At 42.3% G+C, this 21,890-nt stretch overlaps 1 protein-coding gene across 9 annotated transcripts in view; it reads right to left on the bottom strand.

Annotated features, from left to right (window-relative positions):
- Nucleotides 1–21,890, bottom strand: part of PLEKHA7 (pleckstrin homology domain containing A7) — a 326,584-nt gene that overhangs the window by 58,431 nt on the left and 246,263 nt on the right. For 8 of the 9 annotated variants that reach the window (XM_075567721.1, XM_075567729.1, XM_075567722.1 and 5 more), the window contains 5 exons: nucleotides 18,275–18,386; nucleotides 11,827–11,931; nucleotides 11,227–11,299; nucleotides 9,869–9,969; nucleotides 112–290 (listed from right to left, as the gene is read on the bottom strand). In XM_075567721.1, the coding sequence (XP_075423836.1) occupies nucleotides 112–290; nucleotides 9,869–9,969; nucleotides 11,227–11,299; nucleotides 11,827–11,931; nucleotides 18,275–18,386 (570 nt within the window). Of the gene's footprint in view, nucleotides 1–111; nucleotides 291–1,210; nucleotides 1,849–9,868; nucleotides 9,970–11,226; nucleotides 11,300–11,826; nucleotides 11,932–18,274; nucleotides 18,387–21,890 lie in introns of those variants that run through there. The other variant, XM_075567730.1, reaches the window with a different exon arrangement.

Raw genomic sequence — 21,890 nt, 5'->3', positions numbered from 1 at the left:
CAGTACAACGCCACAGTAGTATAATTTAATATCTGCCTCTCTATAAAGCACTAATTAGGAAGAAAAATCTTATAGGCGTATATATACATAATAGCATTGTGGTGAACTCACCTCTTAGTGGCAGAAGACGTTTGCATGAGTGCAGCTTGGTTCATTGCTCTGATCCAGCCATTCATATCTTCTTGTGTGTCTGCACTGAAGTAGTAAGTACGTATCCCGGAATGCTCTTGGTGAGATCCAATAATAGAGCTTTTCTGATGGATGTACGCACGCATCCCTGTATGGAAAGCCTGCAACGCAAACAAAATACATTAGGAAGAGTGATCATGTTCCAGTAGTTTATCATGACTGGAGGTTTCATCACAAACGTTTTGGGCTAAAATTCTTGGTCATTCCTCCAAGAGGATCTGTCTGACTTATTCCTGTTTTTGAATCTCTAGATCACGCTGGACAATGACTCAAAATATTGTCTAATTTTTCACTGTTCTGCTTTGCAATGTGTGTCCAATACTGTAAGCCCATAGTATGTCGATTGCTTCAACCTTTATGTTCCGTGGTAAAAACATAGCAGGTTAATGGCGGTCTGTTTTGATATATTTTGTGTGTATATAATATTTCATCAGGATATTTGTGATTTAGTCGCTCAAGCAGAGAAACAAGTATTGATCTCCTAGAGAACACAGAACACCTGTCCTCACTCAGCCGATGCCAGAAGAATGCACAACTACAATGAAACAAGAATGACATGAAGGGAGAAAACAGACAACCAATAGCCATTAAAGACAATTTTTTTAAAGTAACTCACTTACATTTAATGGAGACAATTATCTAAGAAGGTCCAATCTGGCTTTAACACATCTGTGATTAAACAACACATTTAGTAAACTTGTAAAAAGGTTTTAAAACCCCATGGCAATTAAGTGGTACAAATTTAATTGTGTGTTGCATTAGGGACCAGCAAATGCTTTCATTAACTAGGACTACAGCAGTAAAAGCCCTTATTGTGAATTCTTGTAATAAAAACCAATTAAAAAAAAATGTAAATATGAAATAATTCACTATAAATTTTGTGCACGACATTACCACCATCAGAAAACAAAGAGTGAATAGCAGACTTCAAGCTACACTGTATGCAAACCTCTACTTTACATTTAAATTATTCCCCTTTATGGTCATTAAATTACACCTTGGTTAATTAGAATGCTCTTACCCCACTGGAAAAGGTACATAGGTACAGCTCCGAAACATTCCAGCTACAGTATGTTACTGAGAGCTAGTTTGTGACAGAGACAGTTAGAAGTAATCAGCCTTTTAACTTGCACAGCAGTATCAGGAGCGGACAACCATTCAGTAAGGTCAGCACTTCTCTGGATGTTCCACCACGGCTTCAAAACAAAACTACGCTGAACACACTGATTTTTCAATGTTACTGTTTAATTTGTTGAGCCAAAGCTCTACACAAGTTATTTTAATTTACTATGTGATCATGTCTCAACTCATTTGCTTTATTAGTCTAACAATACATTTGACGAGGGTAACTGACCCCTTTCACTGGAAGGGAATCAATGGCATTGAAATGTCAGTCCCTCGTAATAACATTTTTATGAGATGGGGCAAAACCCTTCACATTTTCTATAACCCCAACATTATTTTAAACCAAAACACCAGGCCAGTTGCCAATCTCGCTATATCTATCAATTTTATGTTTTTCAGTCTCTTAATTGTTTTCATGATTTGATACTTTATCGGAAGCATCATGCTATTTTGCTATTTTCAAAACCAAGCCACGCCCAAAACACAAACATTTTTAGAACCACAGCCAAAACACGAGTTAAAGTGATCACCCTTGTTTTTAATCTAATACACAGTATGAAATGAAAATACTATGAAATGAAACTTGTCATCTAACCTTTTCATTTAAATTTGCATCAAATGCCCCAAAACAGCACAATTAACAGTATGTCTCTTCACAGTAGAATGATAAAAGATTGCCTGGATAACTACCTTTACTGTACATGCTCTCACATATACTGTATGAGGCAAACCACGGATATGAAAGTATATATTAGAAGAAAAGATAAAAAACAGTATCTCAAACGTTCACAGAGAAATATTGAGGTAGGGTCCCTCAATTAACTAGTGCTACAGAGCATATAACCCACTTATGAAAATAAAGTACTGCATACCGCATCACATGATATCCTGAATAAATGCATGGAGCTATAAAGATTAACCCCTAGTTGGAACACGGTCTGGCAAGGATAAAGAGGGTTGTCTGGGGGAAGTCCTGAGACCCTCCCAGACCCCTTGTAAAAATCCAGCAACTATATGAGCCAGTGAACCTGGGGGAGCTCCCATTCAAGTAGTAATCATGTACTCACATAAGTCCATATCCATCCGGGTCTGTGTGCTCCTTGCTGTGTGCAGACAAGACGAAATCTTTGAGAAAGACCATCTTTGGGTGAAACGCGTTAGAGGCGCAGGGGTTTGTCTCCCCTCCTCTTGTTTTTAATCCATGTTTGAATAAAGAATTTTTATAGCCCAGTCCGGCCTCTGCAACCTTTTTCTGCACCGTAGTGCCCGCTGATTCACCTCTCCCCTCGGTAAGGGTGATTTCGTCTTCTCAAACGTTCACATTTCAAATGATTCATCATAGTTATTGGACATTTTTATTTTTTCATAAATTTGCTACTTAAGGCTGCGGCCATAGTGTGAGCGACGGAGCATAAGGAGTCGCATGCGCCTGTGCGATCTGTGGACAAGGCGTGGCCCGTGACGTCACCAGGCTGGTTTGCCCTGATTGGCTCAAACACTCACATGATGAGCCCGTCGCACGAAAAAGCCAATTAATTTGTCTCCTCCAAATCCTGCTGTGCCGTCGCGCGCGTGGAAAACGCATTATGGACGGCCTGGTTAAGGTAATTAATTTGTTTGTGTCGTGCACACTATGGCCACAGCCTAAGAATGAAAAATTATACGGAGCTTTAGACCTCGTCCAGGGTTCCGGCGGGCGTGCTGAGGCTCAGGGAAAGCGGGTGCTTTCCCTGGTCTTAGACAGCGCGCCGTCAGGGGGCATGTCGGGGGCGGGCCAGTGACGTCACGGAGCTGGTTCGCCCTCATTGGGTGAACCGCTCACGTGACCGGCCCTGCGCTCCGGCAATCGCGTGATTTTAAAAATTACCTAGGACCTACGCTTCCGCGCGCTTGCAGAGCGTAGGCGAGCCCCTACTAAAGCCGCTCTCATTGCGGCTATAGGGGCTCACAGGTAAGTGCAAGCGCGCCTCAGCACGGCTCCGCGTGTAAGCACTGACCATGCCCAAGGCCTTACAAGTACAATCATTTTGATGGCATAAAGTTAGCTCCCAACGTGATCTCATATGCAGCACCATAGATTGCTGACTTTGCAAGTGTAGCTCCACACCCAAAAATATTTTAGGGCTAACCCTTTGATAAAGGAAAATACTTCTATTTGGTAACTCGGTTGTTAACTCACTTGCAACACTAAGGTAGATGTAATAACAGATGAAGCACAGTAGAGGGCAAACAAGATAAAGAGATTAATTTGATTCCCACACAGATTAAATCAAAAGGAATATATGATCACTGATTACATTTTAGCCAGCATAAACTATCATATGAATTCTCTGCCACTCCACTGTGCTGGACAATACAGAAAGGTTTGTGTGTCTAATAGTGAACGCTAAAGCAAGTCCGCAGAGAACTCCAACACCATGAATGCAGGCAAGCTGTTAAACGGTGAATGGGCAGAGGAATGCTCCTCATTATATTGCCACCTCTTTGCTATATGTAAAATAAGGAGGCTAATGTTTTGCCATGAGGGCAGAAGAGAAACAAATAGATCCTATGTCTGCTTCAGATAGAAAGTCACCATTCTGAAGTACAAGTATTAACAAGAAAATAACGTTTATAAAACACAACTACCTTTAATGATGCTTAAGGTGGTTTCAGATTGGGAAGGGAACATAACATTTTAAAAGGAGGCAAATATAATATCTTTAATGAAGCCAACGTTTTATGCCTTCACCAGAACATGAACAGCAGCATTTGTGGACATCTTAGAGCTGCAGTTCAAGCTGCCGTGTTTTTTTTTTTTTTTTTTTTTAAAGTGTTGTTTTTTTACTTCAATAGTTAAATGTGTGTAATACCAGCTTACCAACTGAAGATCAAAGTTGCAGGTCAATCCGTTCTCGTTTGATTGATCAGTGAAGATTGGTGACGTCATTACGAGTTGGTGTCTGCTAAACGCCCCCTTTTTCAGTGTGAGTGAAATGCTTATGAATATTCATGAGCACGCCACTGACGTGCAAGAGGGAGGGCAGGGCTCACAAAGGGGTGTGCCAGGGCTTGTGACAGGCCATGAAGGGGCTGTGCCGTAGCAAATGGTTGCTATTAGGAACAAACATGCTTGTTAAAATAGAATACAAGAAAATTGGTCTTTCAAAGTTGTTTTTTTTAAAACAGAAAATGCTAAAAGTATTATTCTTAATACAGAAGTGATTTATTAAAAAAAAACACATATGCAGGATACTGCTTGAACTGCAGCTTTAACATTGCTCTGTTCGGCCCTAGGCAGCAATGCTGGATTATCCACTAGGTACGTGCCTAGTGGCTTCCTACGGTAGAGGGACCCGTAGTTTGTGTTGGGCCGGTGCTGTAACTCGCCAGCTCCCCATGCAGCAGCCCACCGGTCACGTTCTGCGATACTCTGCCTCCTCCTGTCAGTGCTGAAATCCAACTTCCGGCTGACCGGATGAGGGAGCAGCAAAGTCCACAGACCGCTGTAGTAGGAGGACCGACTCGAGAAAAGGCCCCCACTGTCTTGGTGCTTAGGGGCCTCATAGAGTTTTAATACGCCACTGCTAGGTGGGGATTATAAACATACAGTTGCCGCTGCCAGACATGCCAGACATGTTGCCACTGTCATACACATCCAATTCCGCGGTTCTAGTTAACAACTCAACCATGCTCCATTATACTGTAAAGGTATTTTTAATAGCTGCTTTATAATACCAATTTTGAAATTGTTTAATTGGTTTTGTCAGTTACCTTTGAACCCTTAAAGGAGCAATCCAAACAACGTAACAAGGTGTTTTTTACACATGCTTCCCAAGAAGGGGGGAGGTGGGGGGAAACCAGGGCCGAACTTGACCGTTGCACCTGACAGCAAGTCAGACATAACTTCTGCTATCGGCCACCTGGACAGGCCTCTACCTTGTCTGTGACTGCTATACCTGGACTTTCTTTCTTAGGCATTAAGCAATGCACACTTTTCATTTTTCTTGAATGGGTAGACATGACTGTTTCAATATGTATGGTAAAACAAGCTTTCCAGTCCTAACTAAATAACCGAAACTGGCAACAGGATCCCACGTGTAAATTCCACCTCCCTTTTTATTAATGACGGCATTTCTCCAATACTGTAGCTGATAAAAAAAACTAATAATTTTCAGTACTTCTAAAACATATAAAAACTACATAAAGTGTAGAATGTATTAAAGCAGTATGTATAGAAATGTCACCTAGAAAATGTACATGCAGCAAAACACCAGGATTCATTACACATTGACAACACTGTTGAATATATTTAGTGGACAAAATACAGCTCCCAAATGCTATAGGCTGCTCCAAATATATATAAGTGGTGATGCCCACCTTCTGTCCCTAGTTCCCGCTACCACTTCCAAACGCCAGCAGACCCACTTTACTGTGTTAAAGGACTTCTGTCCCTTACTACAATAGGTTAGAAGACATGGGCGGTAAGTACATGGAGAAGCAGCCCTAGTGGATGTCAAGGTGTCAAAACGACTTCATATACCTGAACCGTTATTAAGCTGCGCTGTTTAGTAACGCATTGCCAGCATGCTCATTTAGGAAAAACTAACAATTGAATGCCAAGTTTTTTTCTCTCTCATAGAAGGCGCATTTGTGCGACTATGAAAATAAATTACTTAATTACTTTACATATATATCTGCAAAAGCCGCTTAAAATGTTATTGACTTTTTGACTATAGAAAAATACATTTGCAATTAATGCAGATGGACTGAAATGCATTAAATTCCCTTGCTTTTTAATATTCAAGGAAGGGAAATAATTAGAATTGTCATCCATTTGTAAAGGACGTCTAATTTGAAATGAAAATAAACGATATATCGGGGTTACAGCTCAGATGCTAATGAAACTCCCAAATGTAAAGCATAAATAGTTTTTAGTGGATATATCTTTCTGGTGGGGCTTTTAAACACGACTAGTTCACATGACTTACAAGAACGGGAACAAAGCTTTCTAGGTGACAGAGCTAAACGAAAAGTAATCACAATAGATTAGAAAACATTGTGGTATTACAATAAATATATAGTATAGAAGACCAATAGGCATATTTACTATGCAGTGCTATGTCGTAATGCACCTAATGGCCCAATAATTTGAATTAGCTCAAGGGAGCCATACGTCTTACAGCCACTTAGGAAATATACGTTTTTTTTTGTTTTTGCAATTTCTATTTTTCCTCTCAGTGTATTTCACTTCAGATTCTGCCATTTCTTTTTTGAATTGTAACATTTAGGCATTATTGTTTGTCGTTAATTGAATAAAGGAAGATATTAATATATTTCTATAACATTAGGGCAGATGGATAGCTTAGTGGTAAGAATATGAATCAGGTGAACCAGCACGAGCCCCCAAGTCAGATCTCCTTTTCCCTTTTGGAAAGCCAAAATTAGATGGTAAACTCTTTGGGAAGGGGATCACAGCTGTAAAAATTATATGTAAAAGAATTATATATTGTGTAGCAATATTTTAGAAAAAAGAAAAAAAACCTGTCTGGTCCTATTTTCTTTGGGATGCTAAAAAGGTATTTCCAGGAGGCGTGCCTTCAAAATGGCCAACTAACATAGATACTGTCTTCCTGGCCATAGTTACTCCACTGCCATACTCATTGTGTCCTACATTGCTAGTTTAATTCATAGCAAAGTGTGGGTCATTTAAAGGGCTCTCTTGTGAGATCAGTATTGTTAGACGCAGACCTAACTCTAACCTATCCCCTTAAACATGGCTCCTGAAATGTCTATACGCAATAAAGAAAGGGACATCCAGGTACAGATGAATGCTTTATTTGCGGGATAATTTTTGGATGAAAACAATTTAGCCCAGCACATTGCCAAACAGATGCGGAGAAAAAAAATTAAGCCCTCTATTACAAAGGCTATCTTATTCAAATCTGATGCTTCTAAATATAGCAGGGTTCCTCCTGGGCCCCCTTACCTTCGGTTGAGTGCGCGCACCCAGGCGAGGTCCGTGCGGCAATACGGGCGGTGGAGTGGCGAGCGGATCACCGCAAACTCCGGCGGCTCCCGGTAAAGGGGGCCACCATGTTTGACGTGCGTGCACACGGAGGTTCGCACATACGCATAAGACGCGCGAGGCGGCCAGTAGGGAACTAGGCTCCGTATGGGGAACTACAACCCCCAGCAGCTCCAGGGGCTGTGATCACATGAACACGAACAGCCAATAGGGCTGGCAGGATCACGGCCAGCTAGGGGTTAGGTTTGGCGCGAATCTGGGACCACGCCAGTCAGAGCTGGGACAAGGAAGGGGTAAGAGGTATGTGCAGGTGTCTGTGGCACCTGCACTAGGCCAGATATCCCCTATTAGGCACCAGCTAGGCCCCAACTCCCCTTTGTAGCTTGTGGTTGCTGCAGGGACAGGCGCATAGATAGGGACACTGCACCTGTACAACCAGAGTATAGGGACACAGACAGGACACGGCTGCATCCTGTCATCAGGTGGTCTGGGACCAAACACCTGCTCCAGAGACTATCATCAGTGTTGGACCCTCCAGCTGGATACCACACACCGCGGAGGCGGACTCATCGCTGGATCAGTGGATCCTATCTTCCACAGTGCGCCCGGGGGTGGGATCACCCGGCAGGTACCCAACCCTACACGTGCACCAACCAAACACTTTAGTGGGCAGCGCTGTACCACACATTGGGTGGGGAATTACCTTCGGGAAGCCAGGGTGGTTGGGAGCCCAAGAGCCCCTTCAGTACTTTGGGGACTGTGTTCCAGGTGGGTGATGGAGGGCTGGTGGGTACAGCCGTGCGTGGCCTGGTGGTTGGTGAGAATATATATATATATATATCTGTGAATTCTCTTTGGTTACCTGCAGTAAAATCATTATCTTATACCAATGTGTAATTCTTCATGTGTCCTGTAACAGGGGTATTCCACCCAGTAGAATCCCGTACAGGTGGAGGAGCTACCGAGCATCACTCAGGTGCACCCCAGGTTCCCAGCGGCAGAGGCTCAGATCTCCTGGCCACCACAGGTATTGCACTACACACATACACCGTAGCCACAAATCTCCCAGGGGCTGGGGGAAAGTGCGCTACATAAACTAAGACACACCAGTCAAAAATTCTCAGTACAATGACATTTGCATAATTCTTTAGGACAAAAGTGTTGTGATGAAACATTGCAGCACACAGCAGATGATCCTGAAACAAGATTTAACCTAAACAACTTTTGATCTAGTGACATCCTTGAATCTGTATTCAATCTAAATCTGAGAAGCTCAGTGGTAAGAAAACGAAGAAAAAAGTTAATGTCTATCGCTGTGGAGCAAATGTATAAGACTCGAGTAGAAGGGACGAGAGGCTGATTTTTGTGAAGTACTGTTAGCACCAACTGAAAGCCATAACAGTCTAGATATACAACCTTTAATCTCGTCTTAGCCTTCATCGGCAAATCTGACAGGCCAATCTTCAACTATTTCACAATATCAATATTTTATATGTTTTTTAAACAAAGTTCACTGCTTTTTCGATCTGCCTTCTTTTGAGGAAAGCAAAAAGCCAGAGTGCACATAGTTTGGAAATTGGTTGCATGGTTACTATAGAAACATATGGCAGATATTACTGAAGAAGTTTATTACCAGAGGGAAACTTACTGCACTATCCGAAAAACCAAAGTGCTGCAATGTGAATACTTCAACCTCTCCCACATATCCAAACCCAAACTCCTAGATGCTTAGGCCCCTAATATAGTGGGTGCTCTTGCTGTGCCGTGCGCGCGGCAGTTATAGTTGGCCAGCCCTTGTATGCTAGGGCAGCGCGCGCGGGCACGGTAGTGAGCGTGGAGCCGGGCGATAGCGGGGAAGACACAAAAAGTACGTTTTCGTACCGCTACCGCCGGTGTATGTATGCCTGTGTGTGTGTGTGTGTGTGTGTGTGTGTGGGTATGTGTGTGTGTGTGTGTGTGTGTACAATGTTAATAAATATTTTATTCTTTTACCAACATGTCTTTTTTTTAAATGTAAAAAATATATAATAAATTACATATATACACACATACACATACAACCTGTCGCTCCCGGCAGCACAGAACACCATACACACAAAAAGTGTGCGTCGCGTTCGCACAGGCGCGCGCGCCCCCACACCTACTATAGAACGCACCTTACAAATACAGATCCTTGCTAAATCTTCCCTGCTATTCATAGATAATGCTATGTCCATTACAGTATTGTACCAGTAACCCATATGAAATACTGCCCTTCTTGTAATGTGTTTATTTGCCCACATTAGTTAAAAGACCCAGGCCTGCAATCGAGGTGAAATCTCTTTATACATCTTGCAAACAAAATCATCCCATATCAATGCTCTTAATACAATCTCAAAACAGATTATGCTCTGCTTTGACAGTGATAATTATATTAACAAACGTGTTGCTTTTTCTAATACAATTGTCTCTCTGCCCCTCAGCTAGTAGTTCTCTCAAGTTGGGAGACGTTCAAACAGTACATTTTGTACTAAAACACAACAGTGTACTGACGTTTCATAGTTGTACCTTAAATGAATACTTGCGGTTTATACGATCTTCAGGTCCTACAGCTGATATCACATAACTTGGTAAGGGTATGCTCCCCAAAATTGCCTCCTCTCTGCTGTCTGGTAAATAAAAACAAATATAAGCTTTAGATCAAGGGTTTGCCAACTCCGGTCCTCAAGGGCCACCAAAAGGTCAGGTTTTAAGGATATCCCAGCTTCAGCACAGGTGGCTCAGTCGAAGTCTGAGCCACTGATTTAAGCCACCTGTGCTGAAGCTGGGATATCCTTAAAACCTGACCTGTTGATGGCCCTTGAGGACTGGCGTTTGCCACCCCTGGTTTAGATGATGATAATTAACGACATGTAACAAGAATTTGACTCAGCTAATGTGTGTCTTCAGTGTTTTTTTTGCATACAATCATGACAGAAGGGAAAATACAGAGCCAAATCGCTGCCATCAAAGTGCGCAAGTAGACAATGTTTCCAGTATTTTGATCAATGTCAAAACAATATCCAGGCTTACTTGCCTGTTACATACATAAAAACTACCCACATCATAAGCTTCATTTAAACTAGTCTTGCGCTTTAGATGAGAGATTCGAGATCAGCATCAACTTCACAGGGTCTGGGCCGCTCAATTTATTTACTTGTCCAACATGTATACATATGCATGTGAGCAGGAACACCCCGCCCCCTCCCCCCATTCACCCCCACAATATTAGGAGTGTTTTATGGGTCACAAATTCAATGGTGCTTTAAATGATATGTACTGCACCGACACACTTTATTCGAGCAAATACCCAGTATGTACCTGGCAGATACCTGGAATGCGCCGCTCCTCACCTCTGACAAGCCCCGTTGCTTTTGCCTTCCCAGCCTGGGTTCATGCCTGGCTGATGGGCGGCTGATCTGTTAAATGATAATGATTAGGATTTAATAGGCTGCAATGCTTCGCGTGTCTACCAGATGGCATAAATTCATGAATTGTAATGCAGTATATATATATATACTGTGCAGTATTGCAGCCAGCGGGAATAAAATGCTTCAATCCCTGCCTGGAAAATACCTCAATGCACTCGGGCAGAAAACAGTCACAAACCTCAATACACCCGGGTATACCCGAATTCGTGGGACTAGCCGAGCTCGAATAAAGTGTGTCGCCAGTGTACTGCGTTGTGCACCCTTGCTAAAGCTTCCTAGAAAATGTCTATGTTTTTGCACCAGAACCTTCCCTGGAAATATATCCTAGCCTGATCCAGGTGAGAGGAAAGCAGCGGTTATACCCCAAGAAATCCCACCTAATCCAAAACATTAAAAAAACACATATACAACAAATATAAAACAAATAAAGGAGGTTTTTATGACAGTTTTTCTTACCTTTGTAGTAAAACAAGCAATGATCAGAAAGCACGAACCACCGTCTTTTCCACAAGCGCATGCCAGAGCCGTCCTACACAAGTAAACATTACATGTCCAGATCACAGCTGAAGCCGAATACTAGGTTACACTCACTGGTTTTTAGCACGAGGTAACGTTTTCAGCAACAAACTACTGCTGTGGTTAGACCCGTGAACACCCAAGTTACCCAACTAGCAGCCTGACAGTGAGGGGCCTCTGTGTGTGTTTTATTTTCTCTCCCAAGAGAGGTCTCCTATCAATCGGTTTAAATTGAGCATCACCTGCAATTAGCTGGAGATCTCCTCATTCACAAACTTGATATAGGTAGAACCATTACAGTTACATCCTACAAATATATACAGAACAGGGTTATTTAAATTCTAGTGCTCCACCTGTTTTAATGTATTTTGCTTTTGTACATTTTAATTTTGCATTATATGATAATGCATTCATTCTATGTTCATTTGATAAAATATATTTGTATCCTTTTCTTTCTTGGCAAAAACCATACCAATGGGAACAAAACAAAAAAAGATTGTAATTACATTTGTGGCTGAAGTAGAAGTAACTTAAAGATACCTGTTTATGAAGCCAGCCTCGTACCACAACTGGAATAGTTGAATTCCTCTTGATAGATTGGTCTCTCTTGCCAAAGGTATAGACTTTATTGCTAGGCCGTGGAGCCTAAAACAAATCAGTTTGATAATTAGAAAGCCTGATATCTGGCAGATCATTCTTCCGAGAACTTGATAAATATTTTCTTAATCAGAATGGCAAATGAAGAGATCACTAGTGAGCACATTCACGTCTCAGACAGGTCGGCAAACCTGCTTTTCACCATGATCTCTTAGCATACAATGCTTAAGCTGCAGGCAGGGATTCTAGGAAATTACGTGCAAATGAGCACACAGTGTCACCTTTTGCTTCATGTCCATTTTAACATGGACCCCTACAAACATATGCCTGCCGTATTACACAGCTTTTCAGTACAGCCTGGGTTAAAGAAGTACTAAGCCAGTAAACCTACTCACAGACAGCTGTTTCAACCTTTTGGGTCTCATCAGTGTGAGGCTGGTTATACTGGCTATGCAACTTGAAGTTGGAATAGGTTTCAACCACACATTATACAAGTTATGGTGCATAAAAAAAAATGACAAATCTCCACTTTACATCAAGTACAATTACAACTTGTAAGCACATTCATATGCATTAAATAGGTCTGCATCCCTGCTTTTCAGTATTATCTCTGGACATACAATACTTCCACTGCAGCCATGGATTCTGGGAAATGACATGCAAATGAGCACACAGTTAAACCTTTTACTACATGTCCAGAGAATGAGAAGGGTACTTTACTGCAGTTATTTACAATGCAGGCACATATTAACAGGCCCTGTTGCTCAACACATTCAACCATGGAATGACCTGCAGCACACTGCAATCTCTTTCAGAACTACAGGGGTTTAAGAGTATATGAGACAATAGCAAAAATACATTTTTCTTTTTTTAGTCACTAGAAGCTCTAGAGATCAACTTAACAAAAAGGGGGATTCCGGTCTTGGAAAACTTACAACCTAAGTGGTACACTGGAAAACTTAGAAAAAAATATATATTGCATCTGTGCATAGAAGAGGAGCTGAGATAATTAATTTAGTGATGCGTTGGTGAAGTCTTTATCGTCTTCCAAGTCATTAAAATAACTAACCTCTTTTAAAGGAAGAGCAAGGTTCAGAGAAATATTACCCCTACACTTCCATAGTCTGCAACATGGCACACTTGGGAGCAATTTTGTGATTACAAGAGATTGATGTATTGAAATATAACACTGGACAATATACATCATTAACACGGTTAACGCTGTATACATGTTTGTTATCACCCAGTCACAGGAGCAAAACATTGCTCTTCTGGTAACACAAGTTGAGAAGCAGACGAAATTAACACAAAGAACCTCTTTGGAGAGACAAAGAGTGATTGAGCATTTCAATGAAGTAAGAGTTATGAAGAATGATCTACTCACTTCTTAAAACCCTGCTAGGCATGTTTTACAGTAAGCACCTGCTGGCTGCAGAGTAAATAATTAATGAGAATATTTTTTTGTGGCTGCCAACCACAATCAATATATGATACAGTACAATAACTCTTGAGACCGCATTATTAATACACTTCTTTTGTTTTACTTATCCAGCAATTATGGTATCAGATACGAATGATGGAACCAGGCCAGGTGGCGTGTTCGTGTCTGGTGAAGTCTGCAAGGATCCCTGTGCTGAGCAGTAGGAATGCTGGGCTTGGTAATACTACTAAAGCCAGAAAGGTCAAATTGTTCCGATTTTCACGGATTAGCTCAAACTTCCATGTGACATGCATATATAAGTGGCATGCACACATCACTGCGAAATGCTCAAAGAACTAGATTGGTTATCACTTGAATCTAGGCGCAATGTTCATCTTTCCTGTCTTGCATTCAAATACTTTCTGGGCAAGCTACCCAGCTATCTGAACAAGCTCCTCACCCCTGCCACATGCAGCACCTATCACCTGAGATCAGACTCCAAAAGACTGTTCATGGTGCCAAGGTTCAACAAAGTATCCGGGCGCTCATCCTTCTCTTACCGTGCACCCCAAAACTGGAACAACCTACCAGAGACTCTCACTGCCGCCACCAGTCTAAGTTCTTTCAAAACTAAGGCTGTCTCACATTTTAATCTGGTATGTAACTGTTACATACGCCTATAATATATATTATCTCTAACTGTGCATGCAATGTTTTGCATATAATGTACAACCCTGTTCACTTAATGTAACTATGTATTTGTAACCATGTATTATTTGTCATCATAACTCTATGCCCAGGACATACTTGAAAACGAGAGGTAACTTTCAATGTATTACTTCCTGGTAAAACATTTTATAAATAAATAAATGCATATTCCAAGCTTCTGAATCCGCAGTTCCCCTATCCCTCCACCTTGTTCGCAATTTTATTTTTATTTTCTACTAGCTGATATACCCGGCGTTGCCCGGGATGTAAATCCGTAATAGGTAGTATTATTTATAAATAGGGTAACAATAGGATGACTATTTGGTGGAAAGGTTGAATAATAATGTTGAAAAGAAACATGGAAGAAAATGTAATACGATGTTTAAAAATGGTTTATTGTAAACACACCACAGTACAATGTATATTTTGGTGACATAAGTAATGTAAAAATGTGAGGTGTGTGTCCCGCTAGGGTGTGAGCGGGTGTGAGGCGTCGGGTGGATGTTCAGTACGGGTGGCGGGTGGGTAGTGAGTGCTGGCTGTGGGTGGGGGTCCCGCTAGGATGTGAGGCGGCGGGTGTCTGGCGAGTGCGGGCGGCGGCTGGTCAGTGATGTCGGTGCGTAGGGGTGGGAGTGCGGTGGGTGGGTGCGCGGCTAGTCAGTGATGTCGGTGCGTAGGGGTGGGAGGCGGCGGGTGTGTGTCGAGTGTGGCGGGTGGGTGAGAGGCGGCAGGTGTCTGTTGAGTGAGGGCGGCAGCTGTGGCGCGCAGGGGTGTGAGGCGGCGGGTGGCTGAAAGGCAGAGGCGGGAGGCGGCGGGAGTGTGGGCGGCGGGTGAGTGAAAGGCGGGAGGGCGACGGGAGTGTGGGCGGCGAGTGGGTGCAAGGCAGAGGCGGGAGGGCGGGTGAAAGGCAGAAGCGGGAGGTGGCGCGAGTACGGGCGGCGGGTGGGTGAAAGGCAGGGCCGGGAGGGGGGGGAAAGCCGTGACGGGGGGAGGGCGGCAGGTATGGGGGGGGTGAAGGCTGTGGCGGGGGGTGGGGGGGAAGGCAGGGGCAGGGGGGAGGCAGGGGCAGGGGGGAGGCAGGGGAGAGGGAAGGCAGGGGCGGGGGCAGGGAAGGCAGAGGCGGGGGGAGACAAGGGCGGGGTGGGGGGGGAAGGCAGGGGCGGGGGGGGGGAAGGCAGGGACAGAAGGGGAAGGCAGGGGCGGCGGGAGGCAGGGGTGGTGTCATTGTGTCAGTCCCTGTGTGTGTCAGTGTGTCTGTCCCTGTGTGCGTCAGTGTGTCTGTCCCAGTGTGTCTGTCCCTGTGTCTGTCCCAGTGTGTGTCTGTCCCTGTCCCTGTGTGTGTCAGTGTGTCTGTCCCTGTGTATGTCAGTGTGTCTGTCCCTGTGTGTGTCAGTGTGTCTGTCCCTGTGTGTGTCAGTGTGTCTGTCCCTGTGTGTGTCAGTGTGTCTGTGTCTGTCCCTGTGTGTGTCAGTCCCTGTGTCTCGGGGGGGGGGGAGGGGTTTTGGTCAAAAACGGAGCTGGGGGGGGGGTCAAAAACGGAGCTGGGGGGGGTCAAAAACGGAGCTGTGGGGGGGGTCAAAAACAGAGCGGGGGGGTCAAAAACGGAGCTGGGGGGGGGTCAAACGGAGCTGAGGGGTCAAAAATGGAGCGGGGGTCAAAAACGGAGCTGTGGGGGGGGGTCAAAAACAGAGCGGGGGGGGGGGGGGGTCAAAAACGGAGCTCAGTTAAGCCCCCTCAGCAGCAGCCAGCAACAGCCGGCGCCACCACCACCAGGGAGCATTTCCTCACCTTAGCAGCAGTGTGGCCGGGGGTTGGGGACCCCTGGGTTAGAGCGCACCGGCCAATGAGAGAAGGGGGGGTGCGGGCGGACCGACGGACCAATCAAATGGTCTCCAGAGACTCACAACCAAGATTTTCAAATTTATATATAGATAAATGAAGTATTCACGTCATTTTTCCTGGAATCAGGCACTTTATTTTACAATATTGAGCTGCCTTGGATAGAAAATTGTCACCTGTGTGTTATTATATACGCACGCAATGGATACATCACTACAACACACAGAAATTAGCCACATATACAGATGAAGCCAGTGTCACTGCTCCCGCATGGCGTGCGTAATAGCACGGTATCCCAGCCCCTTTTTCATGCTCGGCTAATTTATTACAAGGCCGTCCCAGCTGGCGCGTTGCAGTGGTGGGGACACAATGCGCCAGCAGTAATGCCTGCTACTTCTGTACATTATACTGTACCATATCTAATTAGAAGGTTACTACTTTGCTTCCTAGCAATATTACAGCACACAGTGATACAAACAAAAGACCATACATGGTAAACTGGTATGAATGTAGCTGCCAAGGAAATTTCAATAAGCCTGTTAACTGTGTGTATGCCAACTCAGAACGGTACCAACAACAACGGGTGAACAATTACTTTGTACCAGTTAATTTCTCATTGGCCTAATTTTGACAGAATGTTTTAGATTTCATTGTGCACAAAGGAAAAGGTGTGATTACATACGATTACACTCTTTACTTCAAAATAACTCCATAGCAATCAATGCTTTAATAGGGAGCATGTAAGAAACACAGATACACACCAGGGCTCCAGTCCTTCACCTGGTCTTAATGCGAAATCCAACTCCATTTAAAAGATGATTTTTATTAAATCACAAGTCTATTTTTTTTGTGGGGTTTAGTACTGAATTCACTTATTGATATATACAGCTGAACCTCTGCTCATGGATAGAAGAACATAGGGCCTCCTATATAGTATAGATTGGAGATGTTTTGGCTTTTCTCACACCACTACATGCAAGTTATTGGAGAGCTCATGGGCCACACTTGGTGTAGATCTGGTCTGGAGCTGGACTAAATATAAACAAGAGCTCCTATAACTGCGCTTGAAACTTGCTGCAATGCAGCACTTTAGAAGCTTCTAACAGACTGAAAATCTGTTCATCTGTCTTGCCTTTGTTTATTGTATCTACATCATCGTACAAGGATTCATAAGGTGAACTTATTAAGTAATAAAAAAAAAAAAGAACTATTAGTAAATAAATTTGACCCAGCCATGAAAGTTGATAAGCACATGCTATTTACTCGGACAGGATGCTCTATAGCCACTTTGTATTTTGCATTGCAAATGAAGTTCAAAACAAATAAAACCAACATTTCTCAATTCAAATCTCCCATGGAGAAACGGAAGCTTATTTTTGCAAAGACAATTGGGAGGATAAGGGAAATAAAATCAATAAAAAATACCAATATAGCTGCAGTATATCATCATAAAATAGGTTCTATTTCACAGTATGCGTTATAGGGAAAAATATCAGCTCTACATACAAAAATATGTATCTACCGGAAAACCTACATAAGATAAGCATTATGACAAACACATTATCTAATTAAAATACTATTTTGTAACCAGCTATTCACACAAAACGAATAATAGACCAAAGCGTAGGTTAGCATTATCTAAACGATCAGGTTATTTGCTTTGCAGAAATATAGGTTAAATGTGTATTCATTTGGTGGTAGATGGCCCAGCAACATCTTTCTTTGCAAGATATGGATGGCCCCTCCAAAATGATGTATTACTGTACATTAGTGTTAACACTAGGATATAACATATTTTATGGCCTATTTTATTAGAACAATTGTCTAAGGTACTTGAAGCCATTTATAATAAAGACCTTAACATCACACACTTTCCTTACAAGTGTACTGTGCCATTTTGGCCACCACCCCACTGGTAGATTGCACTTCGAAAACTCAGATGAGTGCATATATCTCACAACAAAAAAAAATCAACGTTAAAAGTCATAACCTATGATTTAAAATAAGCCACAAGTTGGCCCATCCTGAAGCCATATGAAACCCCTGGGGTTTGTTGTTTACGCCCCATTGCTCCGAAAGCCTGTGTGCAGCTAATATACCTCCACTTAACTGCACATGAATGCTGGGGCCTTCTCTCACTTCGCTATATGGAGCTAATGTGGTTATTCACTTTCAATATTTCACTATTAAAGTTATTGTGATCTTCTGCAAGTCTCCTTCCTACTAACCGTCATAAATAATCTATTGCACGAGTGCTACAGTGCGAAAGAAAGGCATAATCTAGTACCAATGACCAACAAATCATACTATTTAAAATCAACAAAATAACAATCATGTTTCCCCAGGGATCAGAGTATTCTTGATATACAGTACTTTACTTATCTAAAGAAAAATGTGCAAATGCACAGAGAGTACATGTTTTACCTTGGGAACAGACTTTGCATCTGCAGTGGACGTGGTTACTGCAGTAGAGCTTTCGCTGACCATACTTGAAGGTCTTTGGTTCATCTGCTGTTGAGGCATGAGTGAGTTCTCCCTGGAGAAGGAGAAGACAAATGATTTTAGAGCAAAGCACTTGCTGTATAAAGCAGAAGCCACTTCTTTTGACAGTTTTTCCATTGCTTAGAAGTACAGTTGCTCTTTTAACCCCCTCCAATGCTGCTAGACCACCTTGTTGCATGCACCACTATTCAGCTCTTTTTGTACAGACGATATACATTTTCTTGTAAACTACTTAATGATAGCACAACAGTATAATACATATGGGATCTATTTGGATAAACCTTGATACACTCTTTAAAAATATTAACTATTACATTGTAGAGGCCAAATATTATATGCCTTATTTTAATCCCTATATGTTCCACACAGTGGTTCTTGCGTACCAAATCTTGTTTGCAAAAATCAATACTGAAACATAACCTAATTTTAGCTGCATATAAATACATTGCTCCAGGACAACATTAAACACATTTGCAAAGGAAACCATTGATTTTACAGCTAAAACCTGGCCCGAACTGACAAATCTACCAGCCAGTTGACACCCAAGGTCTTCAGAAGTTGACAAATGTATGAGAATGCCATACAGTCACTGCGACAAGCTGCTCTTAACGGCAAAATGAGGCCCAATAAAAACACGCAGAAGAGTCCAGATACAGATTATGTGTAGAAACAACCATTTTGACTAATGAACAATGATGGAGAAAAAAACACATGCCATGGGACATTAGGAAAAAATGGTACAGTAAGATTTTAGTCCTCTAAAAATAATTACCGTTGCTGCTATTCCATTAATAGAGAAGGGGTCACATGAGCAAGATGGCGGTGGTTAGAGAGAATTAATTCCAGTAGTAAACGATATGGACGTGGCTATTACATCTTTGTACATAGTAATAAAAAGGTTTGTAAATCCGCTCTTAAAACAGCAAAACGTTAAACCTTACACTTAAAAAATTTTTTTTTTTTTAAATAAATCAAATTAGTTACGTAGTATTTGTTCTAATGCCATTTTTGAGTTTATAAATATATATATATATATATATATATATATATATATACGACTATTAAGGTTATGGTGGGTAAAAAAAGTGACTAAAACCCTCCACAGTAAAGCATAAAGCAACTGTAAATATTCCTGTATATTCATTCATACAGGAATATTTACAGTTTATATATATATATATATATCAAAAAATAAATAGATGATACCGTACTGTGGCTAACGAAATGCTTTTATTTGTGCGAGCTTTCGAGATACACTGATCTCTTCTTCCGGCGATGTTACAATGTGTAACATCGCCGGAAGAAGAGATCAGTGTATCTCGAAAGCTCGCACAAATAAAAGCATTTCGTTAGCCACAGAACGGTATCATCTATTTATTTCTTGATTATTGATGCTCGGCTAACACGGTACTGATACCTCTACATGTGTGTGTATATATGTGTGTATATATGTGTGTATATATGTGTGTATATATGTGTGTATATATGTGTGTATATATATATATATATATATATATATATATATATATATATATATATATATATATATATATATATATATATATATATATATTGTGACATAGTCCAAAGATGTTAGGCAGCTTTCTGCCCCGTTTTACGTCAGAAAGTGCAGGAATAGTTAAAAATGATCCATTCCACAGCTTCACATTTACTCAGGCTGGTGGATGGAAAATCCAGACCACAGTTTACAATGTGTCTAGTTCTCCCTCACCTGCCCTCCTAATCACTAGCACAGGTATTTAGAGAAGAGAGGTTTGCTTTTCAGTCTCTCTCCTTAGAGCCTGGGGGCTGGGGGTGTCGCTGCTCCCTGGAATCCAGTTCGGGGTGGACGGCCCCTTCAAGTATCACAGTACCAGACAGAGGATTTGCCTGGACACTTGGGACCGAGTTCCCACCACGAACAGATAAGACAAACAAATCTTTATTGCTGTATCTAAAAGACTATGCTTTATCTAGTGACCCTAAATGAGAGGGCCATCTTTTAAACTGGGGAACCAGGTTAGTTGGCCCAGCAGCAGTTAGAGGCTGATTCTGATGTGTAGTTAGATCCCTGAATGGGATAGGATTTGGTTTATTTGATTTGGTTTGGTTCTGAAAAGTGACACTGTGTGAAATGCTATAACACTGATATGAGTAAACCGCTGAAGGTTAAATGTCTGAGTGCCTCCTGCCTACACATGTTAAAGCTGCAGTACCTTACTTGGATGAAAATAAAGCAGGCAGAAGCCTGAGTTAAGCAACATAATACTTTGCATGTTCCTGTTTGTTGTATAAATAACCCTAGAAGACTGTGTCGGGAAGAACCCAGACAGACGTCAGCGCTACAAAAGAGGGGCGTTTGTCACATATGGTGGAGAATGCGGGTCGACACTAAAAAGTCTGTGGGTTTGCAAATAAATGCGGGGGTTTAAAATGGCCGCCCAGCTGAACTAAAGTACAGATGCTATGAGTGAAGTCTGTCTCACTGTGTATATCAGTTGTGCTTCTAGCATACACAGAGAATGTGCGAAGTGTGGATGCAATAGCACCCTGAACCCAAACAGAAAACCAAAATGTTTTGCTGAAGAAAAAAAAAAAAAAATTGCATCTAGCAAGTGCTGTTTGTAAAGCTAATGCCTTTTGCTGAAGTGAGTGAATTTGCAGCTAGCAAGTGCTGTATGTAAGTTGCTGAAGTGAGTGAAATTGCAGCTAGCAAAATGTCCCTGCCGGGTTTCTAAAATGGCCGACGTGAAATGTTTGGTGTGTAATGTACGTAACCATACAAAACAGTGTCCCTTCAGGCCATACTATGATCACGACCCTGGAGGAGAGCCGAACCCACAGATGAATTTAGTATGCTGGGCCTGTCGTGAAGTAGGTCACATGGAAGATGTGTGCCCCAAAATTTTCAAAGACAAAAGCAAGCAACGCCCTGTGAGTGCAAGCAAGATGTGGAAGCTGATACCAGTGAGTGTGTGCCCAGTACCACTGATATCTCTGGAGCTAATAAAGCAAAAAGAAAGAAGAAAAAGAAAACTGTTCCTCAAGTCACAGGGGAAGTGACCGAGCCACTTGAACCTGCGCTGTTAGGACATGCGTCAGAAAGGCGCCGAGATTAGCAACAGCCCATAGTGCCTGGCGCAATCGTCCCAGGAATGACGACACACCTAGAGATGACAAAGGCTACTGCTACCACCATAGGCAGAGAGCCAAGCGAATCAAAGAAAACAAGAACTGACTGGAAACTATGCTATGAGATGTCCCAGAAAGATGTGCAAAACTTCATCACAGAGTTGTGGGTTTCTCGGCAAGTGGCTAGCGCGCTTAAAGCAGAGCTGGAACTCTCACGCCATGAGGTCTACGCTCGCAGCACAGAGCTGTGTACATTGAAGGAAACCTATGAGAATACCCTGAGTAATTTAGAGACTGTAAAGAGAGAGAATGTAAGTCTGACACAGAAAAATTCAGACTTGACTGACCAGATCAGTGAAGGTGATAAGAAGCTTCACCAAGCAGGAAAAGTGGAGAAGCAATTGAT

The sequence above is a fragment of the Ascaphus truei genome, chromosome 12 (assembly GCF_040206685.1).
Source record: "Ascaphus truei isolate aAscTru1 chromosome 12, aAscTru1.hap1, whole genome shotgun sequence".
Classification (NCBI taxonomy): Eukaryota; Metazoa; Chordata; class Amphibia; order Anura; family Ascaphidae; genus Ascaphus; species Ascaphus truei.
The sequence above is the reverse complement of the archived record's forward strand: the minus strand, read 5'-3'. Positions and strand labels throughout refer to the sequence as shown.